This window comes from Chenopodium quinoa, unplaced genomic scaffold, assembly GCF_001683475.1.
Source record: "Chenopodium quinoa cultivar QQ74 unplaced genomic scaffold, ASM168347v1, whole genome shotgun sequence".
NCBI lineage: Eukaryota > Viridiplantae > Streptophyta > Magnoliopsida > Caryophyllales > Amaranthaceae > Chenopodium > Chenopodium quinoa.
Genome location: NW_018743893.1, coordinates 894648 through 910869, shown reverse-complemented (window position 1 = coordinate 910869; position 16222 = coordinate 894648). Strand labels below are relative to the sequence as shown.

Sequence of the window (16222 nt, the reverse complement as noted above, 5' to 3'; positions counted from 1 at the left end):
GAGGAAGAAGGTGAATTGGGTGCGTGTTAGAGGGAGAAGAGGAGGAGAATGAAATTTCAAAGGAGCCTTAAATTGTACTCCCTCCGTCCATTAACGATAGTCCCTTTTGGTGAAATTTCACGAAAATTAAGAAACTTTAAAAAGTAGTAGTAAAAATACATTGGAAAGATAAATTTGGGTATGCAAAAAAGTAGAGAGAAAATAATAAAAGTACTACTATATGAAATTTTAAATTTACATGGTGAATCTAAATTTGCAAAAATATTGTTGAAAATCGAAGGAATTTCGGTAAAAAATTATTATTAATGGCTGTTGAAAAAAGTAAATGGGGTAAACATTTTAGGACTAAAATTTGACCAAAAGGGACTAACATTAAGGGACGGAGGGAGTATAATTTTGGGCGACTTATAAAATTAAGTGCTTCGGTTAAAAAAAACTGGAGTATTATTATGGCTCCAGTTTTTATAAAGCCCGGAGTATATTAAAGTTAACGACGCTCCAGGTTTCTTTTTTTAATCAGAGTCATGTTTGTATGTATTTTCATTTAAGCACGAAATTGATCTTAATACGCTCCGTTTTTGTAAATAACCGGAGCGTTTTTATGGAGTGTTGTACGTCTTCCATCCTTCGAAGTTAGCTAGCTTGATTCCACGTGATATACTAAGCGTTGCAGCTCCCTACAGTCAGATATCTGCTCCCTGCAATAAGATATTACACTTGTTAGTCCTATTCATGTCATAAATTCTAATGAAAATGGACAATTTTGTAAAGTGCATGCATAAACCTTACCAATGATCTTCCAAAGTTGGCCAGGCCACAACTGTTTTGTCGTGGGAAGGATATGATGTCAAAATCTGACCGTCGGTTCCCTTGTGCAACACCAAGCTCTCTGCATAAGCATCTAAGATTACCTCACTTTCATAGGGTGATCTCAAAATTTGTTTTTGCTGGGTAGAAAATTTGTAAGAAAACACTTTCTTGGTGTCCTGAAAGATAAATGTATCACTGTCCCGTTCATTATAGAAAATCCTTGAATGTATATATTGCAAATCGCAAATTTTATCTAATGCCTCATGAGTGGTATCTCTTGAAAGCCATGGCCTCCACGACGGCATCTTTCTTCTATCCTTGTCCATAACCCATACACAAAAACATTTAGAAGACACGCTCAAAATAGCTAATTTCTCACAAAGAAGGAAAATAAACCTAGTGACTTCTCCTTGCATGACCTCCACAGGCAACTCTTGGAAGATAAAATCCTCCAAATTAAAATCAAAGGAGACAAGATTAGTCTTCGTAATCCAGTACCAAGCCCCTTGATAGAATACACGATCGGTTAGAGATGGTGGGAAGAGGACATCATTCCTCTTTATTACAGAACTCCACCTATGACCTCGAGATGAATAAATTGCAATTGAAACATAACTTCCACCAAGAAGAGAACTCCCTGGATGACATTTAAAGGCAGCCACCTTAAAATTATTGTCTCCATCAGAAGAAGGATATCCCAGCATATATGTCAATCGATGCTGTGGCTCGGAGTTCAAAGGACACGAGGGGAGTAACAAGGACTTTTGAATAGAAGGGTTCCATACTCTTAAAATACTCTTGTCCCCAAACAACTTCTGAGACATTAACATTAACCCATTACATGTTCCATAAAATTCATATGACCCATACATTTTACAAAGATGATTAATTATCTCAAATGTATCGACGTTTCGAAGAGTTACTATACATTGATCGCTGGTCAAACCATTGTTTTCCGAATGAATGTAGATTAGATGAGGGGTTTTACGAATATTCGGATTTAGCCTAAAATCTTGGGAATCGATTACAGAGCACCACAGCTTACAAACACACCTTATTTGTAGTTGGGTTTTCACCGGTAGCCTTGCCAATATCTCGTCCCTTAGTAATTCTATTGGTATGTCAATATCTTTGGCAATTAATTGTTCGTCCGACATCCTCATCTTCTTGCTCTCCATGTTAAACTTCCTACAAAAATAAATTGCTAAGCTTTTGTAGATTTGTAATTGTTTTGTATTTATGAAGTATAATAAACTTTAATATACATAACTGGAAAGACTCCTAAATTAAAGGCACTTAAATATTCACACATGCCGCCTAACAAGCGTATATATAGAATACATAGACCAGTAGGGTTAGGAATTTAGGATACTTTACATAAATACTCTGCTATAATGCTAGAGTAATCCTTACGTGTATTTGTTTCATCTTTTTTCATCTCATATTTATATAATATTCTTACTATCAAATTAATATTTTATTAGATATACTCTTATTATTTTTTGAGAAAAGATATACTCTTATTATTGTTTAAAAATAAAAAAAATAAAAAGATATACTTTATTATTTTTTAAAATTGCAACCCCAATATCACGTAGGTAACAATTATGCAAGTCAATTTAGGATAAATTTGTTTAAAAAATTTGAGATATTTGGATAAGAATAAAAATGCTATAGATATTTAGTTAAAAATAAAAATTCTATTAGAGTATATGATTCATCCCTTCAAATTGAGATTGTGATTTAATTAGGGAAATTATTTTGAATATTAAAAGCATCATTTCGATAGTGTAGGTTGTAATTGCATTTTATCTAATTTATTGTATGTTGTTGATACAGGGTGTCCTGTTCCTTGTGAGGGTTTCACTGGTTCTTCGGCTACGAATGGCCTGAAACAGGTGGTTCATAGGTACTACGCTTCAAATTGCCTTGAATTTAATAATTTTGGCATGAGTATGTGTGCTATACTGCTATGTGTTGTTGTTGTGCCCATTCATTTTTCTAAGTTTGGTTAAGTGAGTTTTTTGTGGTCTTTAATCTATAAAAATTCAAGCCCTTAATATAAATGAATCTTGCTGAATATTCATGGTTGAAAATTAGTAACTTGAGATTATCTAGACCTCAATTCCTACTTAGATATAACGTATGTGTACTATGTGTTGTTGTGGTATCCATTGATTTATGTGAGTTTGGTTAATTTTGAGTTTTTTTTTAGTTTGTAATCTACAAAAACACAAGTCCTTAATATAATTGAATCTTAATAAATGCTTATGGTTGATAATTAACTTGAGATTTTTTATTTTATTTTTTTTGAATAAATTCGTAACTTGAGATTATTTAGACCTCAATTCCTAACTTAAATATATTGTATAAATTACCCTTTTGAACAAATCTATCCTTTCCCTATGATCTCATCCAGCATTTTAATTTATTTTTTTTTTTTTTTTTTTTTTGGGGTGTGATTTGTTTGCACAAGGAAAGTAAAGAAGCTTAACAGCGTTTGTGAAGGTTATACCGAGCCCAACGTGACCAACTGTGATGGGAGCTATACCGACACTTTCTAGGGTTTTTTTTTTATTTTTATTTTTTTTTACCATAATCTGCTGCAATAAAATGATATAATGTGATAGAATAAAATTTAGTTTGTATCTATAAATTAAAAGGATTAATATTCCACAGAACATTCACCTATTTATTTTTTATCTTTTTTTTTAATATCGAAAATGAGCATTTGTAACCAACAATTGATATGTCCGTTACAAATAAATGTCAGTCACAAATGGGTACGTATTTGTAACGAACATATTAAATGTCCGTTACAAATACATAATTATTTGTAACTGACAATTGAAATGTTAGTTACAAATAGGTACCTATTTGTAACGGACAATGCCCGTTACAAATGAAAGGACTATTTGTAACCCCAATACTTGTAACGGCCAATGTTGGTTACAAATAGCCTGTTTTTGTTAGTTACAAATAGCGTTTTTTCTACTAGTGGGAGTATTTTGATGAAGTAAAATTTATCACCCAAAGCCCCTTTTCACTTCATATATTACTATAGACCTGGCCCGAAAAAAAAATAAGTTAAAGTTTCTGATTTTAAATTTTAGGAAAATTCTCAATGGTAGACATATACAAATGCAGATTCTCAATGGTAGCCAAATTTTTTCAATAATCTCCTAAATAGCATTAGTATTTCAATTAGTCTCTAATATAGCTATGTTTAAGTAAACATGACCAAAATAACCTAAAATCACTAACCATAGTTAAATAAATTTCCCTTCTAAAGAACTGTAAACACGATTTCCCCCCTAAAATATTAGGTTATGTGAAATTTAATGAGAATTCTAAAGTCAAAGATCCATAATTTCCCACATGACTTCACAAGAAAATCTTTTTAAAAAGCCATTAAAATATGGGTAGGTAAGCAACAGATGATTACAAAGTTTCCGGAGCTGCATACACCTATTATTTAAAGTTCTGTAAGCTATTATAGGTTAGATAGAACCTACAATTAAGGACACACAAATACTCAATTCATAATTAAGTAAAATTGAAGAACATATAACATATCATATAAGCCCCTGTTGAATTTAAGATAACATCCTACTTCATTTTGATTTACATTCAAAAGAGCAGATTTTGCACATTAGATATTACCAACATTAATCAATTATAAAACAGGGAAAGGAAGCATAACAATTTTAATCCATAAAATTTTGGAAAAAAAGAAATTGAAAATTAGGGTAAAGAAAAGATGAATTACCTTCCAAGTGTTGATATTTAGCATCTTTGGCAGATTTGGATTAATGGTTTTGATTTTCGATCAGTTGAACGTCCCTCGGAATTCAATGGAGAATAGTTCAAACGTCCCCAATGAATGATCAGTGAGGGTACTTGGGTTTGCATTTACTCAATTAAAAGGGGGCACTTAAGTAAATTACATATTATTTTTTTGACAAAAAAGTAAATTATATACTTATTTAACTATGTTAGATTTTTTTTTTATTATTATTTTTTTTGAAAGATATGGTTGATGATTCTAGGTTTCAGGTTTACTAAACATGAAAGTATCTATAACTATTATTAAAACAAAATATTGTTGACGTCAACACTGTCCACAGGGCTAGCCCCGGTTGATCAGTCTGATTAATAAGAAAAAGTTAATCAGGACTTATGTGGGCCACGCTTTGCTACAAGAAATATTATTATAATGTTGTGTACGACTGATCCTCCATATTTCAAGTGCCATAGACGACTAGCAGAAGAACACCACTAAAATGTAGAACATATTTCCTGTAACGAGTCCATTAAGAAGAAAGGTAATTTATTTGTTAATTCCAACTGAATTTACTATAATCACCCACCATTACCATTTTTTAAATTGGGAATAATTACTGTTTATCAACAAACCAATTATTCATATACAGATTCAATTGCAATTAAAAAACAAGAAAGTCAAATTGCCATGGTATACAACTTTTTCGTAAACAGATTCAATTGCAATTAAAAAACAATAATAGTCAAATTGCCATGTATATAACTTATTATCTCATTCACTGTAAATTCGTATTCGTTAAAAAGCATAATTCATCTATCTCCTGCAGCATAACTGAACTTCTTTGCCACCTGATTTCAGTGAGTTGTTACTCAAACTTACCCTCTCATTTCGCCTCGTCACTTACTCAACTTCTTAAGGTTCGAACACTTGACCTCTTAGAAGAAAGGATATTGATTAATAACCACCTAGGCTAATTGTCAATTATGCTTTAACCTTGCACAATAAATAATATTATACTACAGAGTATTAAAAACACATACTACATACAAACTATTAGATGCTGTTAAAAAAATTAGCAGTTGAACAACTATAAAGTATTAACCCAAGGCAACGCCCGAGCTATTCACTAGTTTATCCTTAAAAAATGAAATAATTTTAAGTAGCACACTAATAAATAGACTCCTGCATTGAAATATGTATTAGGCGACGTTAATAAGTATTATATCATAATTAAAATCAAAAAATTTTAAAGTACAAATATTTTTGTACAATGTGCATAATTCTTATTTATATTTCTCTATTTTTTAAAAAATGTACAAATTATAAATATAGATTTTATTTAAATCGTGCATCGCACGGGTTCTAACCTAGTTAGAGAATAATTAAAATCCAATAATAAGAATAATAACTATATACTAAAAGACACACTAGCAATGACACGTGTCATCGTCTGGTGTGTCCTTAAATATTTTTTTATTTTATTTTCTTTTATTTCCTTGAAGAAAATATTCTTTTATGTAAAGTTTAATGAGGTAAAAAAGTTTATTAGAATGTAAATAACTTTAATTGTAAGAAAATAATTATTATCTAGATCTTTAAATATAGAAAGAATAAAATAGAATAATTTCTTTAGGAAAAATATCATATACGTAGTAGATTATCAACATAAGATTTTTATTACTTATTTTTGTTAAGTAAAGTACCTTGATAACCGATATTTGCATAAGAAAATCAATCAATAAATATATAATTTATTGATTAATAATTCTATTAATTATTATATAAAATATTACCAAATATAATTTAAAATATATAGATATCTAATTAGAGTTCATATCAAGAGAAAAGTTGAATAAGAAATAATATGTTGTCGGAATGATATGTAATGATATCATTTTAGGTTGCACAATTTTGGTTTAAATAATAGAGTGACTTTAATATGTGTACAAAGAAAATTTATTCTCAAGATTAGTACATAACACAAGAAAAATAACATTTGATCTTCCAAACAAAAAGAATGATTGAGTCGCGAGTTCGACTCTCGTTCTATCCATGCTCAGCAGTCCTTGTCCAGCCCCTTCAACCCTTAGTTAATCAGCAATCTCGCGGTACAGGCTGTTAAAATTAGGTCCGCTTGTCTAGGGCTCGATCTTGGTACGAGTCCATAACGATCAAAGTCGAATCATGAGCCAATTTACTAAAATTATCGAACTTACTTTTCATTGATGTATCCTGCATTTTTGAAATGAAGTCTACTAAATAGATCCTTTGTAAACTTCTCCCCCGTGGGGTTGGGAGGTTACGTTCCTTCTTAATGTAGCTAATGTGGGAAATTATATTTTCTAGCAAAAAAAAGACGAGTCTCCCCGCATGCGGCTCACGCCATTCGAGGTGGCCCAGCCTAGCGTTCCTACAGACCTGTAGGCAAGCACCACCCGACGAAGGGGGGACAGGGAAAGCTACAGGCCTAAACCCTTCGGCCCTTCTTTCTAAAAGGGGTCGCCCGGGGCACTTTTTCTTTTCATTTCGTCGTTGCTTGTCCCGTTAGGCCGAAGTGTTTGGCCTTTTCTTCTCCGCGCCCGCTCACACTTCACTGACCTATCTTGTGGGTATACATAGCGAAGATGCGGGCAAAATGCCTCGATGCGCTATAGTCACTACTTTGACTTTTTGGTCGTAATCTGTTCGACCAGACCAACCAAGCAAGAAAACGACTTTAGTGACTAACTAAAACGGCTTTCGCGCTAGCTCACCTGTTGCTTTTTCTTCTCATTTTTTCGTAATTTATCGGAGCGGGTATTTTTTTAGATGTGAAACTTGCTCAAAATTCTCCCCAAGTAGGATTTGAACCTACGACCAGTCAGTTAACAGCCGACCGCTCTACCACTGAGCTACTGAGGATTAAGCGGAGATTGATCAGACAAAGGTCGAGTAGCTGCCGTTACTTCCTGGTCGGGAGTCGGTCCCACAAGTGGCCGATCATCGATCCCCTCCTAGGAGGAGGTTCCTTGTTGGTCCTATTTTCATTCCGAGAGGGGAAGTGGACTCGTTCGCTATGCTCAAATGCTTAACTTTACAGTACATATTTAGCTAATCGATTTTTTCATGACTATGTTTCATTTTAGTAAATGTTTCGGTAGTTTAATTCACACTAATTTTTGACAATTTTTTTCATTGACTAAAACAGTTCTAAATTGATAATAACACAGAAAATTACCGTGCATGATACAGGACCTAAACTAGTACTAATGTTAATTAGGAGATTATTAAAGAAATTTTGTTATGCCCATTTTTAAAAATTGTGGTAGTTATTTTTCAAATAACTATTGCAATATTTCGCTTTGATTTCCGTTTTTTTCATTTGTTCTTCAACATCATATTTTACCAAAACTTATGTTCAAGATCCATTTTCTCCACAACTTTCTTTTTATCTCCAAACTTTAAAACCGGCCTTTTTATGTAAGTAGAGACGATTGAGGATGTGGCCCATCGTTGAAGTTTTTTTTTTTTACAAAGACAACTTCATAAATAAAAGCTATATTACAATCTAAGAGCGCTGAAAGAAACCAAAAACAACCTAACACGAACAACAAAGGATATAACCTTGTGTAACACGAATAACACACCTAAACAAACCCACATACAACTGCCACTGACCAATGGAGGAAATACGAAGAGGACGAAAGTACCACAAAAGTATTGTGGAACACCAAATACTACGGAGCCTGATCAACCAAGAAAAACTTACCACATCCAACATGTGGACCGAGAGATGATCAAGTAACTGAAACATTCGAGATGGACTGGACATGCAGAATAACACCATTGAAGAAACCCTAAACTGGCATTGACACCGGAAAATGAATGCACCCTATTGCTGAAGAAAGGACCTTTGACAACATTTCACTCCTAGGGATCGAAAATCATAGCCGCATCCTAGGAGTCCAGGAACAAACCCAATAGAGGCATATGCTTGAATGACTCTACCATGAACCGTGCATTCCAACGCAGGTTCTCGTCCTGCAACTCTACCAACAAAGAGTGCAAGAAAATGGAGGACTTTGCTTACCCCAAACATTGATGATGGGGAGCCTCCTACAAGATTTTGATTTACAACGATGACTGACTTTGTCATCACCAATACCAACAACAAAAGGATGATAGCAATTGTATGAATGCCCATATCATCCCACAACCAAGCAACCAAGGATAGCAAACAAACCTCTTTCCTCAACACCACTCTTCCCTTGCAATCTCCAAATGCAAGGGAAATCTTCCAATTGCATAGGTAACTCCACCCCCTGGAAAATAGAACAAGAAAAACCACCCAAACTCCGGAAGAAGGGAATCACAGAACCAAATCGGAAACTCCCCTTCACCCAAAAATATTTAACTACTAGGGTAACATAGTCACATCCCGAAAAGGCAACCAAAAGGACCACCAACCCAACTAGCTAGCAAGGGATTGTTTAACTTTACAACCCCTATAACCAACCAACAAGGCTCCAAGGGCAACAACAACACTTCGTGAACCTCCATAACTAAAACTACCCTATGAAACTCTAACTCATGACCAAGCAGAGAAAGAGAATTATTAAGAACCAACAACCAAAACAACAAATTACACAAGGATAACATAATTAAACTAAGGCAAAACAATAACAACAAACTAACAACTACTAAGTACTAACCAAGGCAAAGAATACAAGCACACTAACAGAAAGAAATTCGTGGGTCAACCAGAAAAAGCAACGAGAACCAAATTAAACCTCACCGGCAGAAACCGACCTAACACCAAGAACAATTGTCACGGCCAACGCAAGAACCACCCCACTGAACCGAACCTTGGAAAAGCGAGGAAATTCTAACCTTAACTTTACCTTTATCGTCGGATTAACCGAATTCCTTTCGACGGCGGTGTTAAAAGTAGCCTTTGGTCCTTGTTTCGCTGAGCAGAACACTTGACGAGATACCACAATTAATGAACCGCCGAAGAGGATGAAGAGTAAACGGTTATGCAAATCCCCTGTTTTCTTCACCAAGCTAAGAGACCACTATAAAAGAAAACTAAATAGAAATGAAAGGATTGCACTCGCCGGCGACGGCTAGGAATTCGGTTATGCAAATCCCCTATTTTCTTCACTTTTTTTTGGGCATCGTTGAAGTTATTAATAAAAAAAAAAAAAATATAGCCTTATTCTCCAAATAATAGGGCCGGCCACTTGAAAAAGTGATTATCACTCGTGATTATCCACAAAAATTTGTAATTACGGTCAGTACTTTTTCTCTCAATAGTCAGATAAGCCTTACTCATATAGAGTACTCCATGGTTCATGATCATATAGGATTATAGGTTCATCCTTCAGCTTAGTTGTTATTGTGCTAAATTTAATAATAATAATAATATATATATATAAATAGTCAGATCACGAGATATCGACACTTGGCATTCCAGTTATTTGCCAAGCGTCACGCCACATAGAAAACAAATAAGTATTATTGTGACACATATGATGAGTAAGCGATTTTTGGATAGATTTTTTAAGATAAAATTGTTGTATAGAGCCCGTACCAGCCGGCCAAGGCGTTGGATTCCTCCTCCAAACGGGGTTATCAAAATTGATATAGTTACCTTATTTTTGTGTATAATAACATTTATGTAAATGTGGTCGAAATTGATATAGTTACCTTATTTTTGTTTATAGTGACCTTTATGTAAATGTGGTAAAAATTAATATAATTACCCTATTTTTGTATATAGTGATCTCTAAGTAAATATTGTAAAAATTGATATAATTACCTTATTTCTATATATAGTGATCTCGGTGTAAATGTCATTATATATAATTAATATAACTTGATATAATTACCTTATTTTTGTATATAATGACCTCTGGGTTGTTTCACAGCATCAGATCATCTAGTGAACATTCAATGGCTAAGATTTCTTGTTTTTAGTTTTCACCATAAGCTCTGTTTTCAGCAGAACTTATATATATACATACATATATACATATATACATATACATATATACATACATATATACATATACATATATACATACATATATACATATATATATATATATATATATATATATATATATATATATATATATATATATATTTTCTAATCTGTATTTTATATGAATCATACATATGATAAAAGATAATCAAGAGACAATTAGTGCAAAATACAAACAATTAAATTTATCAACATATTCTTTTCGATATCTACGTGTTATAGGATTTATTAATCACAAATTTTTATAGGTGGCCGGCCACATCGTGTGGCCGAGGTTACTTAAGGGGTTCAGTCAAAGGTTACTTGAGTGGCTCGATCAGGGGTTACTCGAGTGTTACTTGAATGGTTCGGTCAGGGGTTACTCGAGTGTTACTTGAGTGGTTCGGTCAGGGGTTACTCGAGGGATTACTTGGTTATGGGTTACTCGATGGGTTACTCGGTGAGGAGTTACTTGAGGGGTTCTCAGGCCAGAATTACTCGAGGGGATACTTAGTCAGGGATTACTTGAGGGGTTACTCGGTTAGTGGTTACTCTTGTATTAGCTGGTCACACGATGTGGTCAGCTACACGGATAAGCTCCCTTAATTAATAACTTTTGGAGTTTGGCCTAGGAATGTTGCATGCTTTACTGTAAGTCTGTAATAATTCAATTAATTAGTTGTCCATTTTATAGTATATCTGTATATATTAGATTGCAGCACTTTAGCTTTAATGTTTTCCATGTACAAATTTTAAGCTTTAATGTTTTCCATGTACAAATTTTATCAGTAATCTATTTTATAATTTATTTTTAAATATTTTTTATCCAATAAAAGTTTAATGTAATGATAAAATATGAATTCTGAAAATAAAGTGTATTGCAACTATTACGCTAGGAAATAGGTACAATAGCGTAGAGGTTATCGAAGAGATAAATGTAGTATTTCCTCAAAAAAAAAAAAAGACAAATGTAGTACACAACACATATATTATACATAATGCGACATAAATTGAGTTACTACCTCCAATTTCACATTATGTGCAACAATTAGGTATCTTTTGTGAGATATAAAAAATTATTGCATATAATATAAAGCGGAGGTAGTAATTAGATTTAACATAATACAAGAGGCCTAGCTATCTGCTCCAAGCCTATTTCCTTGAAGGGGAGAATGTTTTCATAGTTAGATTTATTTTTCATACATATTATATATTTGACATCATTTATTTATCGATCAGACTCGTACCATAGTTCAAACAATAGTATGTATGCAGTAGCATTTTGCAACCCCAACATGTGCACCAATAGATGAACCACGAAAACAATGAAGATTAAAAATATGGAGCGAGCCTTTAAGAACAGCAACAAGATTTTTAACGAAAACGTGGACCAAAACGAAGGAACCGTAGTTTTAAATTGATAGTTTTTTCTCCATGGATTGATCAACCCTTTCGTGTCAAGGACACCGTAACATTGATGAACACGTTCTTCTCTGTGGCCATCGCGGCTTGGACAATTTCCATATATCTCTTGAACAACTCTTCAATTATGGCTTCTCCAAAATGATTTACCAGTAAGGGCTCCACCACGGACCTCATGCATTTAACAAAGTCATAGTGAGTAAACGCCGTCGTAGGTAAATCATTCTTATAGTAATGTTCGTTTGCTTCCCAACTGATTTCGGAAACATCAACTTGATTGAGTATAAAAGATCTTTCTCGCTCTATTATAAAACCTATTTCTTCTGCTGATGGAGTGTATTGAGGTATATTAAATGTATGTAGCTTTTCTTCCTCTATGAAACCCTACGTAAATTCAATTCATAGTTAAAATATACGAAGTACAATTAGTCACTCAATCGATCAAGGCCTTATTTGTCAACCTATGAAAAATATAAAATTGATATTACCTCTAGAACCATATCATTGAGGACAGTAGCGAGAAGCTCCCATTCGTAACTAGATTCCTTACTATATTTTTCAATTGTCGTCCTTCCTAACATTGTAAGGACCATAATTCCTCCGGGTACTACTTCTTCGGACCGACACCTTAGGAACATCGAAAAGTCCTTTTCAAATTGGTCATAATAAGCTTCTGTCACATTTGGAGGGCTTGTACTTGCTATGTAGATATTTTCCTTGTTGTCTTCTATTCCTGCTGGTACCTGTTGCACCCATTCAAAAGCCATTATGCTCATCAATTCAAGTACTTGCTAAATGATTTTGACCATTCAAAGCATCGAGTCATTTACTTTCGTGGACACGTCAATTATATAATTTATCAGGTTCTTTATAGTTGCAATAGTTTGATTGACACGTACATCTCCACATACCTTAAATGATGACGCCCTTTCAAGTAGAGATATCTTTAAGAAAGATTCCTTAAGAGGGAGATGTCAATATATTCAAATGATTCATAATACATAAATGGATTTTCTAATATGTGTCCATGAGCATATGACAAGATAGAATAATAATCCATATAATTATATTAATTAACAAATACTCCGTATAATGAGACAATTTCATAGTTAATTACATTAACTAAATGATTTTAATATTTTCCCTTTAGGGTTCACCATTCTCTTATTTTCATCCTTTTTTCATAGGATTTTTTTCTTTAAATTTTGTAATTTAATATATATATGTTGTCTATGGGCACACATTAGACAAACCTTTATGGGTTATAGATGTACTGTGACCAGTATTTCATTTTTTATGATTAAAGGGTGTTTGGTAGATAATTTATTAGGCCAAATTAAATTAGTTGATTCAAAGTGGATTGACCACACTACAATAAGCTAATTGGATTGTTTAGTGGCCTAGTAAGCTTATTCAAAGAGTTGATTCCACCAAATAAGCTCATTGGCAATAAGCAGCTTATAGAAGCTTTTTCATGAGCTTATTCAAGTATATCTAAAGGTGAAATGACAATTATACCATCACCTTTTACGTGTACAAATAAAGACCAACACAAAAATTAAAATCATTTTGAAGATATATTTAAAGATTGCAAAATCACCTGAGAAAGCCACATGAGGCTATAAGAAGAATGAACAAAATGCAAGTGATTGGTAGGGAATAGCCTTCCATAGAAAGAGCCAGGAACACCATTCACAAAACAATGCCCAAAAATATTACGCCCAATTTGCATTTTCAGGCTATCCTCAAAGCTTGCTAATGATCTAAAGATTGAGTTGAAATCATTTCCTGGAAGATCATTCAAGTAGACTTGATACTCTTGGCTCCCTTTCCCGAGCTCTCGACGAGCATCTTCTATTGTTTCTATGAGCTCCGAGACCACTCCCAAGGTGTTGAGCTCAGCGGAGGAACAGCCCAAGTCAGCTATGCATAAGGTTGTTGGTTGTTCCTTGGAATAGAACTCCTTTATGGCTTTTTCTTTTATGGATTTTGTCAATAATAGCACCTGTTTCTGTTGCATGAAAATTGGACTTCTATATTAGTAGCTAGTTAGTGTGTACGTAGTTGGTTGATTACTAAATCTTTATTTGCTTGTAGAAGTTAGAAAAGAAAAAATAATACCACAATTTAAATGTGTGCTACTATATGTCTATATTAATCTAGCATTATTCGTGTTTATATGGTGTAGAAGAAATCATGAATTTGCATTTTTTATCATCCAATCGTCTGATTGAGCACAAAACTTTAAATCGATTTTTCTAACGAGTACTCATAAAGGCTATCACATTCCAAAACTAATACTAATCAACAGTATTAATGGATCGGATGATATATTCTTGATTAAAACTTGATCTAATTGTGCATGCATGTAGTTGACATTCAATTCAAATCACTAAGTTTATGTGCTACGTAGTAATTTGAATTGTCATGAAACCATGTGCCACCTCTCTTAATTAATTATCAAGTATAAATTTAATTTCTTACTCCTCCATCATTCATATAATTATTATTACATCCGATAAATTAACAATGAAAGTCGTCTTTGTACCTAATATATGAAGACATATACGGAGAACATATTTCTTCCATATGATAAAATCATGTATAAAATAAATGAAAATTTGTAAAAAGTGAGTAGCTATAAGGAAAAAAAAGGTGAAACAAAAACAAAAGAAAACCAAGAGTTATAAAGCCTATAGCAGGTCATTTATATTGAGATCGTCCATAGAATCTACCTGAATGTAGGACGTTTTTACGTAACTGGTTTCATCAGTCCCCTCCTTCATACGAAGAACTTGCTTTACCTCAAATGCCATCACCAAAATTTGGTCACACTATCGCTCACTCCTCCCTTAGCTTGCTTGGTTTTTTTTATCTAAAATTTCTTTACAATTAAGTAAAACAACCTTTGATGCAATAAGCTAGGCTTGTAATTCCCTATTTATAGAAAAAAAAATTATATATTTAATACTTGCATTGAGTGCATCGTACCACTCAGCTCCACATAAGCACCATAATAAAGTAAGACTAAACGCCGAAGTCTAATTAAATAATCTATTTGTGTTCTCATTTACCCTTTTTTTTTTTTTTTTTTGATAGAGTGTTCTCATTTACCTAAAGTTACATTTGTTTTCATCTTGGAAAAATAGCAAGGTATCTTTTTTCTTTTGATGTGCTATAACGTAGTTTATGGAACACGTTGTATACGTAGTAATACGGTACAATTGTTCTGTAATTATTACATAATAAATTATAAAGCAAAACATTATAAAGACATCTAGACAACTTGGTCAAATAATAACATGAATTGATGGATTATAGCATGGACTTATTGGACTAATGGTCTATAATACAAGTAGAAGTTCATACAATCGTACTGCAATAATAGATTCATGAACTGATGGATTATAGCATGGTTTAATGGACTATAAATCTATAATACAAGTAGAAGTTCGTACAATCATACTGCAATAAATTATTATGTAAATTAAATTAAAGGGATTATTTACATTTAGTACCATGTCTACTCTACTATTAAGACATCAACACAACTTGGTCTCTAATATAAATTCTTAAATAGACATGGTTCACATTAATTTATTGTGAACCACTATTATAAGGACACTATGGTCACTATATAATTAAAAAAAAAAAAGGTTGATATGTTAAAATAAAGGTTATTATGCTTTAAAATAGAAGTCCTTGTGTTAGTATAAAGATCATAAGAGGTTAATTTTTTTTTTTTAAAAATGAATGTGTTTTATACTAATCAATATGAATAATAAAGATCACTCTATTTAACATAGCATCGATTGACATATATGTGCTTCAGCTTCAATTCACAATAATATTAAAGGTCACGCGAGTTTAAATAAAGGTTAAAATTAGGATCACTATGTTCAATATAACGTTATTTACGCGCATATAGATCACAATAATTTTATTGTGTTGATGGATAATATGTGACCCAATTGATAATGATTTGATATATTATTTGGTATGGTTCATAAATAATTTATTTGTGTTCCCGTTTATCTATATACATGGTTGCCATTTTACTAACGTAACTATATATATTTTGTTTGTGCTTGTCATCCTGTAAGGATAGCAAGGTATCTTTTGATATGTTAGAAGTTTATGGAACACATCTTCATATACTAATCAATAAACTGCCTGGGCCACATCTGTCTGTCCACTTCATA

General features: G+C 32.9%; 2 protein-coding genes and 1 non-coding gene across 3 annotated transcripts; all 3 read right to left on the bottom strand.

The window, feature by feature from the left end:
• Nucleotides 1-785: 785 nt before the first annotated feature.
• Nucleotides 786-1988, bottom strand: LOC110686761 (F-box/kelch-repeat protein At3g23880-like). Its single transcript, XM_021863366.1, has one exon. The coding sequence runs from the start codon at nucleotides 1986-1988 to the stop codon at nucleotides 786-788; it is 1203 nt and encodes a 400-aa protein (XP_021719058.1).
• Nucleotides 1989-7423: 5435 nt separating this feature from the next.
• TRNAN-GUU lies at nucleotides 7424-7495 on the bottom strand. Its single transcript has one exon. It is a non-coding gene; the product is annotated as a tRNA-Asn (tRNA).
• Nucleotides 7496-11453: 3958 nt separating this feature from the next.
• Nucleotides 11454-15236, bottom strand: LOC110686684 (salicylate carboxymethyltransferase-like). The gene is made up of 4 exons (XM_021863292.1): nucleotides 14756-15236; nucleotides 13621-14031; nucleotides 12509-12763; nucleotides 11454-12404 (listed from the first exon to the last, which is right to left on the bottom strand). The coding sequence occupies exons 1-4, from the start codon at nucleotides 14834-14836 to the stop codon at nucleotides 12042-12044; spliced, it is 1110 nt and encodes a 369-aa protein (XP_021718984.1). The 5' UTR covers nucleotides 14837-15236; the 3' UTR covers nucleotides 11454-12041.
• Between the last annotated feature and the right edge of the window lie 986 nt (nucleotides 15237-16222).